This window comes from Microcebus murinus, chromosome 14 (genome assembly GCF_040939455.1).
Source record: "Microcebus murinus isolate Inina chromosome 14, M.murinus_Inina_mat1.0, whole genome shotgun sequence".
Lineage (NCBI taxonomy): Eukaryota > Metazoa > Chordata > Mammalia > Primates > Cheirogaleidae > Microcebus > Microcebus murinus.
This window is the reverse complement of record NC_134117.1, coordinates 51,951,751-51,972,717: the sequence shown is the minus strand read 5'-3', so window position 1 is coordinate 51,972,717 and position 20,967 is coordinate 51,951,751. Positions and strand designations below refer to the sequence as shown.

Sequence of the window (20,967 nt, the reverse complement as noted above, 5' to 3'; positions counted from 1 at the left end):
CCCCTGGGAGGTGTGGCATGAAGCTCGGTGACTGCAGCAGCCACTTGGAGCCCTGCGCTGCAGAGGAGAGGCGGCCAGGTGGAGCCTGAGACAGACGCCCACACACACTGGGGAAGGCCCAGCTGACAGCCAGGAAGCCATATCTGAGCCAGATGCAGTCCCCAAGGCCAGGCTGACCAGGGCCAGGAGGAACCCTGAGCAGGGCAGATCACCAAAGAGGCAGGTCCACATGGCAGGGGCCGGCCTCTCCTCCAAGGGAGCCCAGCTGGTAAACCCAGAGCTGGCTGTGACACAGCAAAACAATTTGTTCCAGCCAGAGCCAGCCAGCCGGGGAGCCAAGGATGCTGCTGGAACCTGCCTGCCCAGCCCTTGTCCATCAACATACGGCGCAGGCCTTGTCAGACACACAGTCCTCATTGTTCTCGCTCCTGACAGAACCAGACGGGACGGCCCCGCCGTGACCACGTGGGGACACCTGGTGGGAGAGTGCCCTTCCGAGACCTAGCTGCCCGGCTGCCGCCCCAGCTTCCTGTGGGAACAGCCTCTGTGTCGTCCCGAGCCAGATCTCAGAGCTGGCAGGAGCCACGGTTAGAATAGGTCACCTCAGTCTCCTCACCTGTGTAATGGGCATACTGACAGGGCTCCCCTGTAAGGCTGTATGAGGGGTACAGGCTGATACAGGTCAGACGGTGCTGCCGAGTCTGGCTAATAGTGCGTGCCATGGCGCTTCCTATGAGTCTGACACTTTTCTAGCCACTTTACATCAGCAGCGGTCCCCAACCTTTGCCCGCCAGGAATTGGTTTCATGGAAGACAATTTTTCCATGGACTGGGGGAAGCGGGGACATGGAACTCTGTGGCCTGATCCCCAACAGGCCATGGATCAGTACTGGTCTGCCGCCCAGGGGTTGGGGACCGTGGCTTTAAATGTGTTAATTTGTACGGCGGCCAGGCACAGTGGCTCACGCCTGTAATCCTAGTTCTCTGGGAAGTGGAAGGATCGCTTAAGCCCAGGCGTTTGAGAGCCTGAGCAAGAGCAAGACCCCATCTCTACTAAAAGTAGAAAAATTAGCCAGGCAACATGGCTAATAGCTACAGTCCCAGCTACCAAGGAGGCCGAGGCAGGAGGATCGCTTGAGCCCAGGAGTTTGAGGTTGCAGTGAGTTACAACTAAGCCACTGCACTCTAGGGCACCCGGGGCAACAGAGGAAGACTCTATCTCAAAAAAAAAAAAACACAAAAAAACTTTTCTATGGCTGGGTATAGTAGCTTATGTCTGTCTAGTCCCAGCACTCTGGGAGGTCGAGGTGGGAAGATGGCTTGAGCCCAGAAGTTCAAGGCTACAGTGAACTATGGTCATGGAACTGCACTCCAGCCTAGGCAACAGAGCAAGACCTTGTCTCTATAAAATAAATAACAAAAACATTAAAAATAAAAAATAATTAAAAAAAACATTTTATTTGCATTATAGCTTTATGCGGCAGACATTAGCATTATCTCCATTTCACAGGTGAGGAAACAGAGATGCAGAAACGCTACAGAACTTGCCCACAGAGAGAGCTACCAAGAGGCAAATGCACATTTTGGACCCAGTTAAATCTAACTCCAGAGGTTATGCTCTAACCACTGTGCGGTTCTGCCTGTCTCGTGGGCAATATCACTCAATGCTAGCTGTTACTGTCATGCCAGCGGCCACCTAGCCCCATCCCCTCTGCCTGTCCTTCTCCCTAGACAGCCTGTCCCTGTTGGGCAGTGTGACTATAAGAAAAGTTATTCCGCTTAGGATGAGCGAACATCTGCCTCCTGGCACCTCTACCCACTGCTTCTCACTCTGCCTTCTAGAGACACCCAGAATCACCTGCTCACTTTTCCACGTGATGTCCATTCACAAATAGATACTGACTTCTCCCTTTCCAGATAAAGGAGGCCCTAGGCCAAGGGTCTGTGCTCTCCAGTCCCTAGAACCCCCATCAGAGCATCAGACCAAGCCAACAGCACCTCTCCCGCACCTTCTCCTCAAGCCCAGGCCCACGGAGACTGGCTCCTGCACCGGCAGCGTGCGCTGGTGCCGGCGCCTCCTCTGCTCAAGGGAAATCAAGCGAGTCGTGATCTGCCGCAGACACCTCCCACCACAGATCACCAGCGGGGGCAGTGCCACAGCGTTCCTGCCGCCCTGGGCAGGACCGAGACGTGGTGGGGGATGGGCACAGGGGAAGAGTCAGCCACAGGGAGTCTTGAGCAAGGACGTGCATGTCAATTAGGAGTCCCCTTGGCAGCTGGTCTGCTCCGGCTGGAAGCCCAGGGAAAGAAAAGGAGGGAGAGGCCCACGTCCAGGCAAACCAGGACTAGAGCTGCTGAGAGAGTCTGTGGACGGGCAGAGCAACAGAAAGGAAAGGTGTTTGGGGGCTGCCTTGAAAAGAAACGTAGTGGCTCCACCACCACCCAGGTGGGCGTTGTTCTCCTGGCCACCCATGCTTGCTGTTGTGGTCACTGCTGTTGCTGTCCTGTGCAGAGGCGTCTCCTCGCATTATGAAGGATGTGACGAGGAATCACAGCGAAAAGGGATGTGAGATTCCAGCCACAACAGTGAAAGCAGAAGAGCAAGAAGCCCAAGAAGACAAGAGTGAGGGAGAAGGAGAATTAAACATGAAAGATGGCGGGACCAAATCTGCAGCATGAAACGGGTGCATGGCAAGAACATCTAAAGCCTGGGGCAGAGGGGCTGGAGAGAGGAAGCCGGACATCGGATCCCTCATAGAAACAGAGCTTCTCACTCTGGGACAAGGCAGGGACTCCCAATTCTCAGCGCACGCTAGCCTCACAGAGAAACACGAGCATGCACTTCAGGAAACAGTGGCCCCAAGAAAGCAATGCCCACTCTAGCCTGATTGACAGCTCTCCTACTTCTGCAGCCAGGAGCCTCCAAGTCCAAAAACAACCCGTCTGTGTATAAGCCTGATGTTCTTTATCAAGTCTGACTCATCTGTTTGTGCTTGACACGGAAGGAGTTTCTCCACCCTCCCTAAGGTCTGCATGACTTACACCATGCTCATCCCCTCCTCTGCACGCCAGACATCTGCGTGTCTGGCCCACTCCCCGTGTGGACGGTAAGCCCTGGGAGGGCAGGCACCGTGTGGGATCCTAAGAGCCCAGCACACAATCAGTGCTCAATAAATGTGTTGTGTGAACAGACACTCACTCTCCCTGGCTCAGTGACACCCCACATTCCACGTGGCCTCTCTCACCCTGAACAGCAAGGCTAGTGACTATAGCATACAGTCATGTAGTTTTTGCACCCTATTTTACACTAATGCTTCTGTGCTTTACTTGGGAGGAAGGAGGGCATTTTCGAACCACTAACATTAATTTGGGGTGTGTGCAGCAAGGGATAATTTTAAGGCTGTTTTCTTCTTCAGGAGGCTCAAAGGTCCTGTGCTCCCAACCACCTCTTGGTCTTCTTTCCTGAGACCCCCCTCGACTCCAGCCCTGCTCCCCCACTCGGGGGAGGGGTTCGCTGTGAGCTCCTCACCCAGCTGCATCAATGCTTCTATGCTCTAAGTCTCCAAATGTTTTACACAGATACAACCATCGTGTTAATTAAACAAAGAGAAGATTATTTAACAAGTGCTTTTAAGCTACAAACTCCACAGCCACGTATCTAACCACACAAGGAATGACAAAAATGCAAATCCAGATGGGCTTTTCCGCTTGGGATTACCTGGCTTCACGCCCCTTTCCTCTCTCACCCCAAATCTTTCCTTAAATGTCCCCTAAGTCACCTCTGTGGCTAAAATAGAAGGCCAAGGACTCACAGCTGTTTTCCGGGGTTGAGGGAGCCACGGTCGATCTCCCTGTCGAACTCGGTGCGGATGTCTTCCAGGGACCCGTCGTCCCCGAAGGCGCCCCACTCCGTGTTGATGCACATCCTGCCCTCGTCGCCTTCCACCAGGTCGATGTGCCTCAGTTCCTCCATGTAGCACGCGTTGGTGCCGGTGCCTTGGAGGGACAAGATCAGAAGCTGAGACCACACAAGCGAGCGGAGGCTGAGCCTCCTGGAAACACTGGCCGAACGAAGGGACCAGCCACCAAGGTTGGGGGGTGGGCGTTACCAATGATCAGGCCAACTTCGCACTGCTGGTCGTCGTAGCCGCAGGTCATCATGGTCCCCACCGTGTCGTTCACCACGGCTACAATGTTGGCATCATAGTCCTGGGGACAGGGGCACCGGGGTGTCACCGCCCATTCACACGTGGGAGCAGAGATCACCGACCTTAGCAGAGCTTGGCACAAGCACTCTCATTTTCATAGCCACCCCGCCTTGTGGGCGGTACTGGTCCCATTACTGCTGGTACTCAAATTAATTGGATCAGAGTGCAGTGATTAAATCATGGAAACCTCACAGTTTCCCTTAATTACCTGGCTTCAGAGTCTGTGGGGAGTGGATTTGACTCCTGGAGCCACATTCTTCCATAAACCTCTCACGAGGTCCCCGTGCCTGCGTGTGGCTGGCTCCCCTGCCCTGTGCTAAGCACGGTAGGCTGCATCTGTGACAGCACTCCTGTCACAAGGAGGTGACCCCTGCCCCAGCCTTGGGTCCTTTGGGCAGAAGCACTTCTGAGAACACAGCTTTGAAGCACCCCTGACATTCCAGGCTGTGGACCCTCACTGGACCCCTGCCCGGGTCCTCAGACCTTGGTGTCACTCTCCGAGTCCCCCCACCCCCAGGGAGGGGCTCGGTCTGCTTTAGGACGCAGCCCTTTCCCCACACCCCTACCCTCTGAGCGCCGGGGTCAGCAGGGCCCGGGAGAAATTACCCCTCTCTTTTTGATGGCTTTGTGAAGCAGCTTGACCACATCTGCGCCTTCCACACCACTGGCTTTAAATCGCTTCGTCCAGGTGATCAGGATGCCCTGCAAAGGAGCACGGACGGGGCTGGACACGGGCTGGGAGGCCTCCAGCACCCCAGGGCCCTGGGCACTGCTCCAGGGGCCGAGTGGCTCCCTCCAGATCACACGGGGTGAGGGAGCCAGAGCCTGTTCCCTCTCCTGTTCACCCACACGACGGATTTCTCTGGGGGGTACCACGGGAAGGGGGACCCTGCTCACAATATCCAAGTCACACCAGAATAAAGCAGGTGGCTGCAGGAACAGCAGTGCCACATGCCATGCCGATCTGACTGCATGGCCAGACCCCGCGTACAAAGAGAACAGGAGAAACCCCTGGTCGCCCTACCCTGCTTTCCAACCAGACCTCGGCTTGCACAGCCTCAAGGAGAGACAGCTGGAGCCAGATTGGAAAGAGGACAGAATGCTAAGATAATTCTGGCTACTGAGCTTCTAAGGGCCAGGTCCTGGACATTCCAGGGACAGTGCCGACTCCATGTGAGATGTGTGCCTCTCTACCAACTTCGGAACTTGACCCCCGTTTGTAAGCAGTGACTCTACCATGTGTACAGTATGATCCCATCTCTGTTTGTGTATTTTTGGAGAAACATCAAGGACAGCTACCCAATGGTGACTCACTTGGTAATATGGAGGGGTAGGAATTCTACTTTTTTGCTTTACAATTTTATTGTTCCACTAGTTCTGCATGTTGCTTTGTAATTTTTTAAAATAATCAAAGATGCTAAAATAGAAAAATAATTATTGCATTAATGCTTGACCATTTTTCTCTGACTGGGGAAAGTCACTACAAATGTAACAGCATTGGAAGACCCTGAAGATCTCCAGGGGTCACCAGGGTGACCCGGGGATGGGGGTCGTGCCCACACAGGCACTGCCCTTGCTCACTGTAACAGCCACACCGACTACAGGAGGCACTGAGGGTGAGCCACAAGTGAAGAACTTGTGGTTCTTCACTCAGCATTAACTGACCAAGCCAGGCTCTGCAGAAGCCCCTGGACACTCTTGTTTCTTCTCCTGAATTCTCCCCTCCTCCTTCCCAAACAGTTGTGGGAAGAAGGCGGGGTTGAAAATCAGGAAGCCCGGTTCTGTTTCCACACCTTCTGCCCATTTCCTTGTGGGCAGTTCCTTTTGCTCATCTAGAATAAGAGGTGGCCTAGATGTAGACAGTCTCGAAGGTCTCAGCCAGCCTTGAAAGAGCATGTGCAGGCCTCTTGGACAGACCCACTGGCTCCCTGGCAGGTGGCCTGGTCCATCCCAGGAAGCCTTCTTGGGATGGGGTCAAGGCTGGCTGGTGGGGTCCCCACCTATGACTCCTTCTCTGCCCACAATGCCCCCTCCGAGGCACATCTGCTTCCCCTTACAAGCCCCTGTGCCCATGAGGACGTTCTCTCCCTGCTCCTGCAATGCCTTCCTCTGGGAAGACTGCGCCTTTTGGGGGGCAGGCCACGTCTGCGGGCCATTCTCTCCCAGGGCTGAGCCCACGCTTGGCACAGCGACAGCGCTCTGCAAACGGCTGCTGAATGCACACTCCAGCAACCACGGGGTGTGAGGTCTCAAAAACTGAGGGAAACTGAGTACTGACAACAGGCTTTGCAAAAGGATTCGGGAAGGACGTGCTAGAGGCCAAACTGATCTGAACACCTTGGAGGGGCAGCAGTGTCAGATACCCAAGCAAGAGTCTCCCTGTGGCCACAGCAGTCCTGAAAGGACAAAAGATCAGACTGAGCATCTCAGAAGCATTCACAGATGTTGGAGGGAGGGTGGGCACTGGACAGGAGGTGGGGCCTGGGCCCTGGTCCAGCATCTGCCATTCCTAAGCCCTGTGATTCTGGGAGGTGTCTATGCTGCATTGTGGCCTGCTGGGCTCTCAAACCCCTTCTTGCTGATTCTGATGTAAGGGCTCCGGCAGCAGGAAGCAGCGCCCAGGAGAGGGTGCTCACTCGAAAGGGGTAAAGGAGCCTAGGGGTGCTACCTGCAAGTGTGGAAGGTGCCCTGTGCCCAAACACTACTATCCTGCAGCAAAGTGGACTAGTTATGAGCACAGGCTCTGCCTTCTCTTGGCTGGGAGATTTGGGGCAGGTTCTTAGCCCCTCTGAGCCTCAGTTTCCTCATCTGTGAAAAGGGAATCATAAACGCTTAACTCATAGGTGTTTGAAGACTGTGTGCGTTCAGAGCCTGGCACCTGACGGGCCCTCGATAATGTCAATTAGCAGAATGCCTGATATTAGGAGTTTATTCGTGGGAGAGGTGTGTGTTGTTTGTGCTTCTGTCTCTCCACGTAGAAGAAGAACATGGTTACAACTATTTATGTTGTATTGCTACAGTGCTCTGAGGTTCAATGCTATCACACGATTAGTCATGAATGAATGAATGAACAAATGATAAATAGGAAGGTGGGTGCAGCTGGAGCCACTGACCAGCAGACGCTGTGGAGAGGTGGCTCTGGCACCTGAGGGACGGAGCCCTGGCCAGATTCGCAGCAACCAGCATGGCTTCCAGGTAACCACGGCACCTCTGGCCAAGGGCTTCCCCTCTCTCCACCGCCATTAAACCTACCTTCCTTTCCTTCACCTGCTCGACTGTAATAAAAGGCTCTCCCTACCTGGTGGCCACCAATGCCATGATTTGTCTCCAAAAATACATACATAACCAAGGTAACAGAAAAAAAATAAGCACTACATCATGACATCACAATTTCTACAAACATTTCTTTAACAATACCGGCCACGCAGCTCATCCCACAAGCAAAAGGGAAACGCGGTGGAGAAAAAGGCTTCACAGGCTTGTCCACCCCGGGGTGTCTGCGCAGCCCAATAACCCCAGGATGTCCTTACCTCATCTATTCTGGATTGCCGGCAAGGGAAAGAAAATGTGAATCCTATAGGTAATTTCTTGTCCTTGATGTTCTTTTTCGCCATGAAGTCTCCCAGGCACTCGGCGACATGATCAAAAAGCTGGAGGAAGCATGGGAGGGCAGTCAGGTGGGACAAAGGGGACTTCAGGAAGAAGCGTAACCGGTCCCCTCCCGAGAACACGGGAAGGAGCACACCTGCCGGGGTGCCCATCCTCTCGGGACCTGGTGGCCCCGTCTGAAAAGCTGCGCTGCATGTGAACACAGAGAAGAGCCACTTAAAAAGAGCCACCCCGTGGCCAGCACAGCTCCTGGACAGCATTTCAAAACCTTCAGATAGAACTGGCCTCTCAGCAGTCACTAACAGGCATCATTAGGGTACTGAGAAAAATGTAAAACTAACAGAAAATCAGCTCATCCCTCCATAATGCACAGGTCATGGGTCTCCACCGGCCGCCCAGGTGGAGGAGTCTCTGGCCCTTTCCCACACTGCTAACTAAATTCCAAAAACTCCACGGGCAACTCTACAGCCTCGAGCCCAGTGGAGCGACTTAGCAATCCTCAGACTACCATATTTTTACTTTTTACTGAAGTATAATAGGCATGCCCAAAAAAGTACATACATGCTAAGTGTAGAATTTTCTGGGTTCTCTCAGGCTGCACCCACCAGTGCCTAGACCAGGTTAGAGGCACCCAGACACCCTCTTCCTCCTGCCCCTGCAGTCACGACCGCTGCCACCCAGCCCCACAGGGGCACCTGCCAGCTGCCCTGACTTCAGCACCCTCCACTAGTTTTGCCTGTTTATCTATGGTAGCTCAATGGGGATAGGACAGTGTGCACCCTTGGGTGTCCGCGTTCTTTCACTCTATATTCCATGCATGAGAGTCTTCTGCGTGGTTGTATGTCTTTACAGACCATTCCTTCTCATCATGACAGGAATATACCGAAATTTATTTACTGGGTTGTATCTTAAGCTTGCCTGCTCTAAGACACAATATCTTTGATTTATTAGGTGCACTCACCTCTTAGGAATCCACTAGAAAGAGCTCAGAACAGTGGCTCCCTAGCTTCCGCAGAATACTGCCAATGACAGGAGGCTCACTACCTCTAAGGTAACCTTTTTGGCTCTCCCTAATAAGTCCCGTCACCTCGAAAATGTAAGCAGAACTGAAGATAATATTCCATATATGTGTTCCAATCAGAATAGTGCTTAGTAGAACTAACAGCCTCCCTTCTTTAGCTCTATACCTCTATTAATGCAACCTGAGCATACACATGCTCTTCCGGCAGGCACGCCACAGTCTAGGTAACCCTCTCTATCTTTTTCATGACTGTCACAACACTTGACCTTTCTTAACTATGGGATTGACACAGCCATTGAGCTTCCTGGAGCCCAGAAGGCAGTGTTTGGAAGAACCAAACACACTCATACGGAGCAGCCCCAGCCCTGCTCCCAGACGAGGCCATCTGTCTGAAGGCTTTCCTTGCAGGGCATCCATTAGAACGGGCCAGAAGCCATTACTGCCATTCCCATCTTTCCCCAGATGTGTCTGAAGCCAGCTTTAAAGTCAGACTTTGCTGCCAAGCTAATGGAAAACCTGATCAATTTTGATTTAGTAGCCTCTGTCCCTGAGTCACTCTTACTCTGGCTGTGGGTGGCACCCTTGACTGAGTTGACACATGACTACCTCCCCTGGAGAAGCCCGGCTAAGCTCCCCGCGACCTATATTTCACACGGATACAAACCCATCATTACTAAGTCGGTCCTCGCGCCCCATGCCATCTGCACTCGCAAGCTCCAGGCTCCCCTGCAGCCTCAGGAGGGAGGCTTCTGCAGGAAGAGGCAGGGAGCGGCTGGCAGAGCTCTGGCTGCAGAAACAGGCTCACATGGACCGGGTCTGTAACCAGCCCCAATTCCAGGCCAGACACAAGTCTCTGAGCGCTGCACTGAGAAGGGCCCTTTCTGCAGAGTGCCCACAACCCAGGCCTCTAAGCCTGCCGGGGGAGGCAGGAAGCTGGCCCTGGCTGACCTACATCTGGGATCAACCGGGAAGGGAAGTTACCCAACCTCCCTAGACTCAAAATGGTAGTGTCTAAGAAAATTTTTTTTCTCTCCTGACAACATATTCATTATGTTAAAAATACATACACACAGATTTAGTCTCTCTGAACTTAAACAATTATTTTGCAAAATTCCCAAAACTAAATAAGTGAGGCTTCAAGAATGTTGCTTCATGCTTCTAAAATTGCGCTTACAATTGCGCTGAGATTTTTGAGGGGAGAGAGAGAAAATGTGTGTGTGTGTATGTGTGTGTGTGTGTGTGTGTGTGTGTGTGTGTGTGTGTGTATTTGTAGAAAGAGATACGGAAAGGGGCATAGTTAATCACTGGGGAATCAGGAGAGTTGGGTCCCATCTCTCTCCCTAATGCAAGACCCTCCTGCCGTGGTCCCTGCACCTCTGTCCATGGCCCTCCCTCAATTAAGTTCTGCCTCATCACTTTTAGCAAACATGGTAAATAAATCTTTCTCTAACAGTGTTAAATATAAAAAGAATGCTTATGATAGGGAAAACTGGTAATAAAAAGGGCAAGAACTGAAAGAAAGTTAAAGATTTGTAATTTTCTACTTTAAATTCCGGTCACTCAAAGAGGGAAGATACGCTTCCAATTTCAGTGTGAGAGGAGTGGAGCAGCAGGACACAGATCAAAGACCCGTGTGCAAAGCACCGTGCGTATATAAGAGATCTGAATAGAGATTATTATTATTAAAGTTTCCTCTGTAAAAAACAATGAGGGAATCTGGATGAAGGGGACCTATAGGAGCTCTCTGTGCTTATCTCAAAACTTTCCTATAAGTTCAATACTATTTCAAATAAAAAGTTCGAAAATTTTAAAATTCTCTATTTTAAAATTCCCACATATCACAGAAGATGAGAATTCTTTGTGATCAAACCCCAAGAACTCACCATTGCTCATAATCAGTGAGTCTGAGTCGCTTCATGGGCCAAATGAGGACCCTGGTTTGCCAGAATACCCCATAGGCTGATAAGAGACCCCAGCAAGATGGACCCCACAACGTCATTTCTACCCTAACCCCAAACTTCTGGAGGGGCAATTCCTGTCTTCCAATCCTCTCTCCCTCATCTCCCTCTCTCCCTTCTCCTCATCCTCATAAAATTAAAAACAAATAATAAAGACAAAGCCAAAACCCAGCCTAGGAGTTCCAAGCTGCTGCAACTGTAACATCTGGAGCTGGACCACCTAGGTTCAAATCCCAGTTCCACCACGTGTGAGCTACTTATCCAACAGCTGAGCCTCAATTTCCCCATCTGTGAGAAGGGAATAATACTACTACCTCCCCACAGGGTTGTTGTGATGACTGAATGAGTTAACACATACAAAGTGCTTACATCACTTATACATAACAAGCACCGGGTAAGTATTTTCTATAATCATGCTATATCATCACCATCATCTTTTCAGACTGCTTAACGGGGGCCGAGGAGGAAACAGAGACAGCAGGAAACAAAGTGACCCTGGGGCTGAGAAGAGGGGAAGATGGGGCAGAGGCTGAGATGAAGGGGGCAGCAGCAAGGCTGTTACTGTGGAAGTGAACACAGCTGAGTGTTCACCTGTGGGGGCACCCCCTTAATTAACAAACCCACTCCTAAAAGGTGAAGCCAAAGAGCACAGGGAATGTTCGCAGCACAGGGTGAGAGTCCCAGTGCTGAAGGCACCAGGCTTAGGTGGCTCAACCCGCCAAAATCAAAAGGGCAGGATGCCAGACCCCAGGCTGCTGAGGGGAGCAACATGACAGCCAACTGCGCACGGCCAGGAGACCCACCAGGGGCGGCCTTCGTGCAGGCAGGGACGGGTGGCCCAGTCTCTCCAGCCCAGTGACTTGGGTCTCAGGCAGGGCCATCAGTAGTGACGTGGCTGGTTCCAGTGGCTGACTGTAAAGTGGTTCACCTGCTCTAGTGACAGTGCTCCTTGCCAATGCTCACTGTGACACGGACTGAAAAGCTTTGAACCCAAACCCCAGGGAGCAGGTTCAAGGCCAGGATTCGCCCTGTCCCTCGGATAAGGAAAGGATGATGGCTTCCCACCCACGGTAACTCAGGAATAAAGTGGAGTCAAGAGAAGACTCCTGGGTCTCATCTCAAAATCCACCCCAGAACAAATGGGCTCCCCGGAGAACCTAGTCACAAACCTCGCTGAGAACACGCCCTTCCTAAAGCAAACATTTGGCAAGCTCTGAGTACGCACCCTGGACAGCAGCCATGACTGGGGAGGCCACAGCGTCTACAGGAGAGAGGAAGAGAACTCCCCCCCAATGTCTTCCAGACAGGCTTAGGGACCTGGAAACAACGGAAATCCTGAGGGGGGATGCCTAAGCCCCTTCAGGGCCACAGGGTCCTCAGTGTGCTAGGGACTCACCACTTGCCACAACCGGATGGCCGGAAGCAGGTGGACGGGCCCTTCCTGGGCATGCGCACGCCCCTCGGGCAGGGAACTAAGGAAGCCCTTGGAGGGTGGGGCCCTGGAGGGGCTGAGCCCCACACACGCGTGAGAGAAGGGGGTGATTTTCCTGGCAAGGCCCTGCTTTCTTTGCTTTCTGTGCCAAGGGCTTGCACAACGCTATTTTAAATCAGGTAACGAGGGCCCCCCCCCATTAGCCCAGAGCTGTGAACCCTAAATCCTCCTGCCTGACAAGGCTGGAGCCTCTGGGGAGCAGGTGAGGAGGCCAATGACCTTACGGAAGAGGGATTTTTGCCCAAGGGCTCCACTAACCCCGTGCTGGGGAACCAAGCCCAGCATCCTCAGGGGATCAGTGCATTCACCCCACAGAGCTGTGGGCCTCCCTCCCCACGGGCTCGATACTCCCACTGTGCCAGTTTACCCCGACGGGGGGCATGTCTTCAAGCACAGTCCAGCCCCCACTCAGGCTGTCCCGTCTTTGCACCCCGGAGTCCCTTTTCTGTATGCAGCTATGACGGGCTCCTTCCAGCAACCCTCTTCCAGGGGCTCAGGACACCAGCGCTTTGAGGTTTGCTCCCAGGAGATGCCCTGGGGGCGAGGCCCGATGGGGCTGACCCGGAAGGAGCTGGGACCCACCTGGCTTCCACTGCCGTGCATGATGTTCTCTGGAGTGTCATATATCTCGGACTCCATGTGAACATTCTGGTTTTTCTCATGATTCACTTGCACCCGCAGAATTCGAAAGGAAGACCCACCAAGATCCAAGGCAATGAAATCTCCCTTTTCTGTTCAGGGAGACAACAGGTATCACATCAGATTCCAGTGTTAGGAGAAGGTCACATGCCATGCCCACTTCTAGGCAGGGTCCAGGCCCTGTCTGCCTGCTCCTGCTGCACTTCCAACTTCAGGGCAACAGAAGTACTGAATTAAGTTCAAATTCCCAGCCCATCTTTCTCCAGTTCCTTACCCCATTTCAAAAACAGCACCGCTATCCATGAATAAAAATCGCGTAGCATTTCAACTCAGAAAACTCTACCTCTGAAGCCCATGTCAGGCCGTGGGTTCCTTGTGTGTCGGCTCAGACACCAATTAAAGCCAGCCCAGAGCTCCACTTACTGCACAGGGTTGTTTTTTGTGGTGGTAAAATACATACAACATAGAATTCACCACTGCAACCATTTTTAAGTGTACAATTCGGTGGTATTAAGCACATTCACAATGTTGTGCAACCAACAGATACCACTATTTCCAAACCTTCTTCACCTTCCAAAACAGAAACTCTATAACCGTTAAGCAACAACTCCCACTTCCCCTCCCCCACGGTCCCTGGTAACCGCCACGATATTAGTAGAATCATACAGTATTTCTCTTTTTGTGTCTGGCTTATTTCACGCGGCATTGTGTTTTTCAAGGTTGATCCATGTTGTGGCATGTATCAGAATTTCACACGTTTTTAAGGCTGAATAACATTCCATGGTATAAATAAACCACATTTTGTTTATCTATTCATCCGCTGGTGGACACTTGCGTTGCTTCCACCCAGAGAATGCTTTTGACAGAAGTCCCTCTTGGTCACATACATAAAAGTAAGCTGGCTCGCTACAGAGACCTCCCTCAGCCCACTGTGCAGTACCTGGGCGTCCGCAGCGGGACAGAGCAAGACGCTGAGACACTGTACACTGAGACCACCAAACAGCACACCAAGGGAGGTGGCTACGGGCAGGTTCCAACCATTCAGCCAACATTAAACATTCTTTACTCTGTATCTCATTAGTTACCCTTGCACATGCTCCCAAACATGTCAATTAAAATCTGCTAGCTTTATTCATGATGTCAAGGTGATATCCCCACTGTCCCAATGTGTATCACACCAGGGATGACAGCTACCTCTACCTCCCTGAGCCCCAGTGGTACACCAAGCCCCCCCCAGCCCCCCCAGTCCTGTGGCAGTAAGTGCCAGACTGCTTTGGGGCATCTCATTTTCCTAAGGAAAGACCTTTATTATCTTATTTTATTGCGACAGCATTATTGAAATCTAATTCACATGCCATACAATTCACCCATTTAAAGTATACAATTCAATGGTTTTTTAGTATATTCAGTTACGCAACCACAACTAGTTTTAGAACATTTTCATAATGTCAAAGTGGCTCACACCTGTGAGCACGGTGGCTCACACCTGTAATCCTAGCACTCTGGGGGGCTGAGGTGGATCACTTGGAGCCTGGAGTTTGAGACCAGCTTGGGCAATACAGAGACCCCATCTCTATAAAAGCCAGAAAAATTAGCTGGGCATGGTGACATATGCTTGTAGTCCCAGGTACTCAGGAGGCTGAGGAAGGACGGTCACTTGAGCCTAAGAGTTGGAAGTTGTAGTGAGCTATGATGATGTCATTGCACTCTAGCCTAGGCAACAGAATGAGACAAGAAAAAGAAAAAGAAAAAAGAAAAGAAACCCTGTACCCTTTAACTATCACCTCCCAAGCCCCTCATCTCCCCTAGCCCTAAACAACCACTAACCTACTTTCTGTCACTATAGATTTACATATACCTATTCTGGACATTTCATATAAATGGAATCATACAGAATATGGCCTTTTGTGACTGGTTTATTTCACTTAGCAAAATCTTTTTAAGCATGTTATTGAGCATGTTATTAGTATTTCATTCCTTTTAATGGCTGAATAATATTATACTGTATGGTTATATCACATTTTATTTATCCATTTTTCCACTGATAGAAATTTGATCTTTTCCATCTTTTAGTTATTTTGGATAATGCTACCAAGAACATTTGTGTCCAAGTTTTTGTTTGGACACGTTTTCATTTCTCTTGGGTATATACCTAGTAGAACTGCCCTGTCAAATGCAACCCATGTTTCATCTTTTGAGGGATTACCATTGTTGTGCAAAGCAGATGTACCATTTTACACTTCCACCGGAAATGTAGGAAGTTTCTAGTTTCTCCCCTCTGCATCAACACTTGTTATTGTCCATCTTTTCACTTTTGATTTGCATTTCTCTGATGACTAATGATGCTGAGCACCTTTTCATGTGCTTATTGGCCATTTGTATGTCTTCTTTGGAGAAATGTCTATTTAGATCCTTTGTCCGTTTTAAAAATTTGCATTGCCTTTAGTATTGGGTTGTAAGAATTTTTTTTTTTTTTTTTTTTTGAGACAGTCTCACTTTGTTGCCCAGGCTAGAGTGAGTGCCGTGGCGTCAGCCTAGCTCACAGCAACCTCAAACTCCTGGGCTCAAGCAATCCTCCTGCCTCAGCCTCCCGAGTAGCTGGGACTACAGGCATGCGCCACCATGCCCGGCTAATTTTTTCTATATATATTAGTTGGCCAATTAATTTCTTTCTATTTTTATAGTAGAGACAGGGTCTCGCTCAGGCTGGTTTTGAACTCCTGACCTTGAGCAATCCGCCCGTCTCGGCCTCCCAGAGTGCTAGGATTACAAGTGTGAGCCACCACCAGAATTTTTTTAATATGTTCTAAATATAAGTCCTTTATCAGATATATGACTTGCAAATATTTTTCTCCCATTCTGTGATATGTCTTTTTACTTTCTTAATGTGTCCTTTGAAGCCCTAAAGTTTTTAATTTTGATGAAGTACAATTGACCTATTTTTTTCTTTTGTTGTTTGTGCTTTGGTGTTGTATCTAAAAATCCATTGCCAAATCAAAGGTCACAAAGATTCACATCTATATTTTCTTCTAAGAGTGTTATTACTTTTAGCTCTCACTTGTAGGCATTTGATCCATTTTGAGTTAACTGGGGTTTGTTTTTTTTTTGAGATGGGATCTCATTATGTTGCCTGGGTTGGTCTCAAACTTCTGGGCTCAGGGGATCCTCCCACCTCAACCTCCCAATTAGATAGAACTTATAGGCACATGCCACCACACCTGACTATTCTGAGTTAATTTTATATATGGTGTGAGGTAGGGGTCCAACTTCATTCTTTTGCATGTGGATATCTTGTGTCCCTGGACATTTGCTGAAAACATTATTCTTTCCTTCACTGAATAGTCTTGGCACACTTGATAAAAATCAATTGACCATAAATGTATGTGTATTTCTGAACTCTCAATTCTGCTCCACTGATCTCTATATATGTCTACCCTTATACCAGGACCACAATGTCTTGATTACTGTTGCTTTGCTGTAAATTTTGAAATTGGGATGTCAAAGTCCTCCAACTTTGTTCTTCTTTGTCAAGAGTGTTTTAGCTATTCTGGGTCCATTGAGATTTTTAATTTTTTCTTTTTAAGTAGGTTGTTAAAAGTGTTCTCTTTTATAAAGCCGACTTATCTTTGCATTTGACTCCACCAAGCTGTTAACTCTGACACATTGCTATATTTCTGGAACTTAGAACAGTGTCTTGGCATACAGTGAAAGTTCAATAAATACTTGCAGAATTAATGAAGACGTAGAGGAATGAAAGAACAAACCAAGGACTCTCACAGAATTTCACTCTTCTTATCATCTCTCTTAGGTTCCTTGAGGGAAGCACCACAATTTAGGATTCTTTGCATTTGTCCTTGGTACCCAGGACAGGTGAATAAGTGCTTGGGGCTGCATGATCACAGGGATTCGTGGTCCATTCATTCATACAAGGCACCCCTGCTTATTGTTCCTTAAGCACCAACCTGTTATGCCATTGTGTGGGACACAGAGGAAAAACCAAAGTGTGTTTTTCCTATTCCCTATTCCCACAACACAGAATACTTCTGCGACCCCAGATGTGTGCAGGTTTTCCCCACACACACCAAGCAGGCAATCAATTCTGCAGCGGATTCAACAGTGAACACACCAGCCAGCTTGGTGTCTGTCCTCTAATTCAATCCAATTCTGACACTATCTATCTGGAGATGGCATCAGATCACACAGGTGGAGGGCTCAGTCCCATGCACAGGCTAGAAAGCAGGGTTCCTACAACCCCTCCTTGGGTATGATTACTTTGCTAGAGTGGCTCACAGAACTCAGGGAAACACTCTACTTATATTTACCCATTTATTATAAAGGATATTACAGATGAACAGCCAGATGGCAGGGATGCACACAGAGAAGCACAGGAGGAAGTGCGAGAAGCTTCCATGCTCTCTCCAGGTGTGCCACCCAGGAACCTCCACGCATTCAGCTATCATTAAGCCCTGGGAATTCAGGCCTTTTGGGTTTTCATGGAAGCTTCATTACATAGGCACAACAGAGTAAACCACTGGCCACTGGTTAGCCAGCTCAACCTTCAGCCCCCTCCTCCCTGCATGGGGGCAGGGCTGAAAGCACCAACCCTCTTAATTGTAGGGCTGGTTCCCCTGGCAACCAGCCCTCATCCTAAGGCTATCTAGTGTCAGTGCCTTAGAACAGGAAATTCCAAAGGATTTAGGAGCTCTGTGTCAGGAACCAGGGTCAAAGACCAAATAATAGAACAAAGGATTCTCCTAGTGCCCCTACTGATCAGGAAATTACAGGGTTTTAGGAGCTTTGTGCCAGGAACTTAGGGCAGACACCAATATGTATATTTCTTATTATTTAACATATCAGTTGGGTGGTTTTCTTAATAACAGCTTTATTGAGATATAATTCAGGTATAATTTATGCATTTTATTTTATTTCATTTTATTTTATTTTTCAGACAGGGTCTCCCTTTGTTGCTCAGGCTTAAGTGCAGTGGTACAAGCATAGCTCACTGTAACCTCAAAGTCTGGGGGCTCGTGTGATCCTCCAGCCTCAGTCTCCTGAGTAGCTGGGACTACAGGCAGGCACCACCACACCCACGCCACCACGCCCAGCTATTTTTGCAGGGACAGGGTTTCACTATGTTGCCCAGCCTGGTCTTTAATTCCTGGCTTCAAGTTATCCTCCCCACCTCCGCCTCCCAAAGTGCTGGGATTACAGGCATAAGCCACTGCATCCAGCCCAATTTACCCATTTTAAAGTATGCAATTCAGTGGTTTTCAGGATATTTACAAAGTTGTACAACCATCATCACTATCCAATTTTAGAAAATTTTCATCATCCCCAAAGAAGTCCTATACCCATTAGCGGTCACCTTTCATTTCTTCCCAACCTCCCTACACCCCCCCACCCCCCACCCCCCCACCACCCCACCCCCGCAACCACCAACTGTAATTTCTATCTCTATAGGTTTCCCCATCTGGGCATTTCATATAAATGGAGTCATACAATACATGGTCCTCTGTGACTGGCTTCTTCCCACTTAGCATCATGTTTTCAAGGTTTACTCATGGTGTACCATGGAATGTACTTCATTCCTTTCCATGGCTGAATAATGTCCATTATATGGATATATCACATGACACTACTGATTTTAATTTCTATGGTCCAAAAAAAGGAGAACAAGGGAGAATGCCGGGAAGCATTCTGGGAAGCAAGTATCATAGATTTGGTAAAAACGCTGGCCCTGACTTCATGCGCTGTTCAAATCAGCATAGGGTTTTCTTTGGGTTCCCATCAGAATCCTAGCCCCATGGCACTTTACACTACTGCCAAGTTAAAAAACTAAATTTGTATGCAGTGGCTCCTCTCAGGCAGGTGAGTCACTAGAATATCAGAAAGACTTTATTTTACCAGCAGCCAACATTCAACTGGCCTTTCTGTGCCAATCACCAAGTGCATTCTGTGCATCATTTTATTCTTAATCCACTCAACCTTATGAAGTAGGTACTGTCATGATGCCCATTCTGCAGATGAGCAAGTAAAAGTAGAGAAGAGCTAGATATCCTGCCCAAGCACACAACCAGTAAGTGGCAAAGCCAGCATTTGAATCCCAAACTCAAATTCATAACCATGAAACCTGCTTCCTAGATAGAACTCAGGGACAAGGATGATATCTGAGGAGTCTTCAGCACACCAGAGATGGCTATGTTTCTTTTCTGGGGCTCTTCAACATCCATGACTCCTTGCAGCTCTTGGTTTTGTTCTGCTTTGTTCTTTAAGGAAGAGAGTAAAAGCTCAACCTGGTAAACAACTATAAACCACTTGTGCACAGGGAAATAACAGGCACAAAAGTAAATGCTATGCTGAGATGAAATGATGGGTATTTTTTGTTTGGTACTATTCTTATTTAATTAATTTATTTACTGTTTTAATGTTTAAATAAACATTTATTGCATGTTTTACACTGGCTTTCTCTCATAACTTTAAAATAAAGCAAGGGAAATTTTTCAGTTACCAGCCCAATCAAAAGTCTCATTATCAGATATATCAAAAAGAAAGCAGGTCCCTGGGGATGGTGGCCAGGAACTCTTGCTTAGGTAGTGTTGGCGTCAACACAGAACAGGTAAGAGCTTTTAGCCCCTCACCTAGGAAGGGGTCAGGTTTCAGGTGGCACCTTTGGAGAACTGGGACCTGAAATATTTCTAACAGGGTAAGTGAGAAATGACCTCTGCTGCCTGCAGATCTGGGAGGAGCCTGGTCTTAAGGCACACAGAGCTGTCCATAATTACACACTCCAGAAAGACCCCCGCCCATCTCAGCCTCCTGCTACTGTCTGCCCACTCCAGGTCTCCACTGCTCCCTTCTTGAACAGGCACAGATCAGCAGGGTCCCCAGGAGTTAGCGTCAGGGAAGAAAGGGTGGCCATGAGATGCCAGGACAAAACTGGACACTTCACACACCTGCAAGTGGTGGCTGATGTATCTAAGCGGAGTCTTGATAAATAGCCCCCGAGGAGGTTGCATGGGGGATTGCTAAGCTCCTTATCCTTCCCTGAGCAGTGACCCTGGCTCCCTTTGAAGGTGTGCTTTGTGGCTGCTAAAAGAAATAGCAATTCCTCTTCTTCCAAAAATCACATTTGCAGCTTAGGAAACATCGCACAAATATTAATTCACCTTCTCAGTTTATGGATAAGGAAGCTTCAACCAAACTAGCTTAATGATTCACTCATGGTCACACCCATGGCAAGACCAGAGTGACCCCTCCCTTCCCTCATACTTGGCAAATACTGTGATGCTCATTATTTTTTATGTATATACATCTTATCTTCCTCAATTGGGTGATAAGCAACTTGAAGGCAAAGGCAACTTGGCAGGCTTACCTCCCTCCCCCAAGGACTGAGTCCTGTAGACAGGAGGCAATCAATCAATGTTTGCTGCCAGCTCAATAGTAAATGCCTGGATCAAATGCATGGTCTCTCTGGTCTTAGCCTCTGCCAGGCAAAGGACACCAAGGCATGACTTCTGGTAAGGGCAACAAGATTTTTATGAGCTTTGTCAGAAGTCTAGCACCTCTTTAGATAACCGCCCTCCTATTTTTGGCCCATGAGGTGGGAGGTGGGGCTGAGCCCCTGCTCAAGATCCAGGCACGTGATCAAGGCACGTGATCCAGGTGCATCCTGAGTCAGCCATCTTGACCACTGTGATTGATTCAGGATGGGCATATGACCCAAATCAGCCAATCGTGGCCCTTGCCAAACCCATTGTGGGAGCAAGGCCTGCTCTGCACTGGGAGCCCAGCTCTGAGCTGAGATGTCAGTCTGGGCAACAGGGGCTACCTCTGCCACTGCAAGGGGAGAGGTGACCCAGGCATGAAGCCAACACAAAGGAAAGTTGGGCTGACTGAACAAGTAAGAGAAAGACAAGTCCGTCCCTGGATAAAGAAGTCAACTCACAACTGCACTTCCCAACTCTGTAATCCTAGCACTCTGGGAGGCCAAGGCGGGAGGATAGCTTGAGGTCAGGAGTTCAAAACCAGCCTGAGCAAGAGT

At 49.3% G+C, this 20,967-nt stretch overlaps 1 protein-coding gene across 4 annotated transcripts in view; it reads right to left on the bottom strand.

Moving 5' to 3' along the window:
* The window catches only part of HK1 (hexokinase 1), a 78,581-nt gene that overhangs the window by 20,051 nt on the left and 37,563 nt on the right, over positions 1 to 20,967 (bottom strand). For all 4 annotated transcript variants that reach the window (XM_076010062.1, XM_076010061.1, XM_012762655.2 and 1 more), the window contains exons 3-7: positions 12,870 to 13,018; positions 7,738 to 7,857; positions 4,814 to 4,909; positions 4,109 to 4,208; positions 3,812 to 3,995 (exon numbers count right to left, since the gene is read on the bottom strand). In XM_076010062.1, coding sequence (XP_075866177.1) covers positions 3,812 to 3,995; positions 4,109 to 4,208; positions 4,814 to 4,909; positions 7,738 to 7,857; positions 12,870 to 13,018 — 649 coding nt within the window. The remainder of the gene's footprint in view (positions 1 to 3,811; positions 3,996 to 4,108; positions 4,209 to 4,813; positions 4,910 to 7,737; positions 7,858 to 12,869; positions 13,019 to 20,967) is intronic.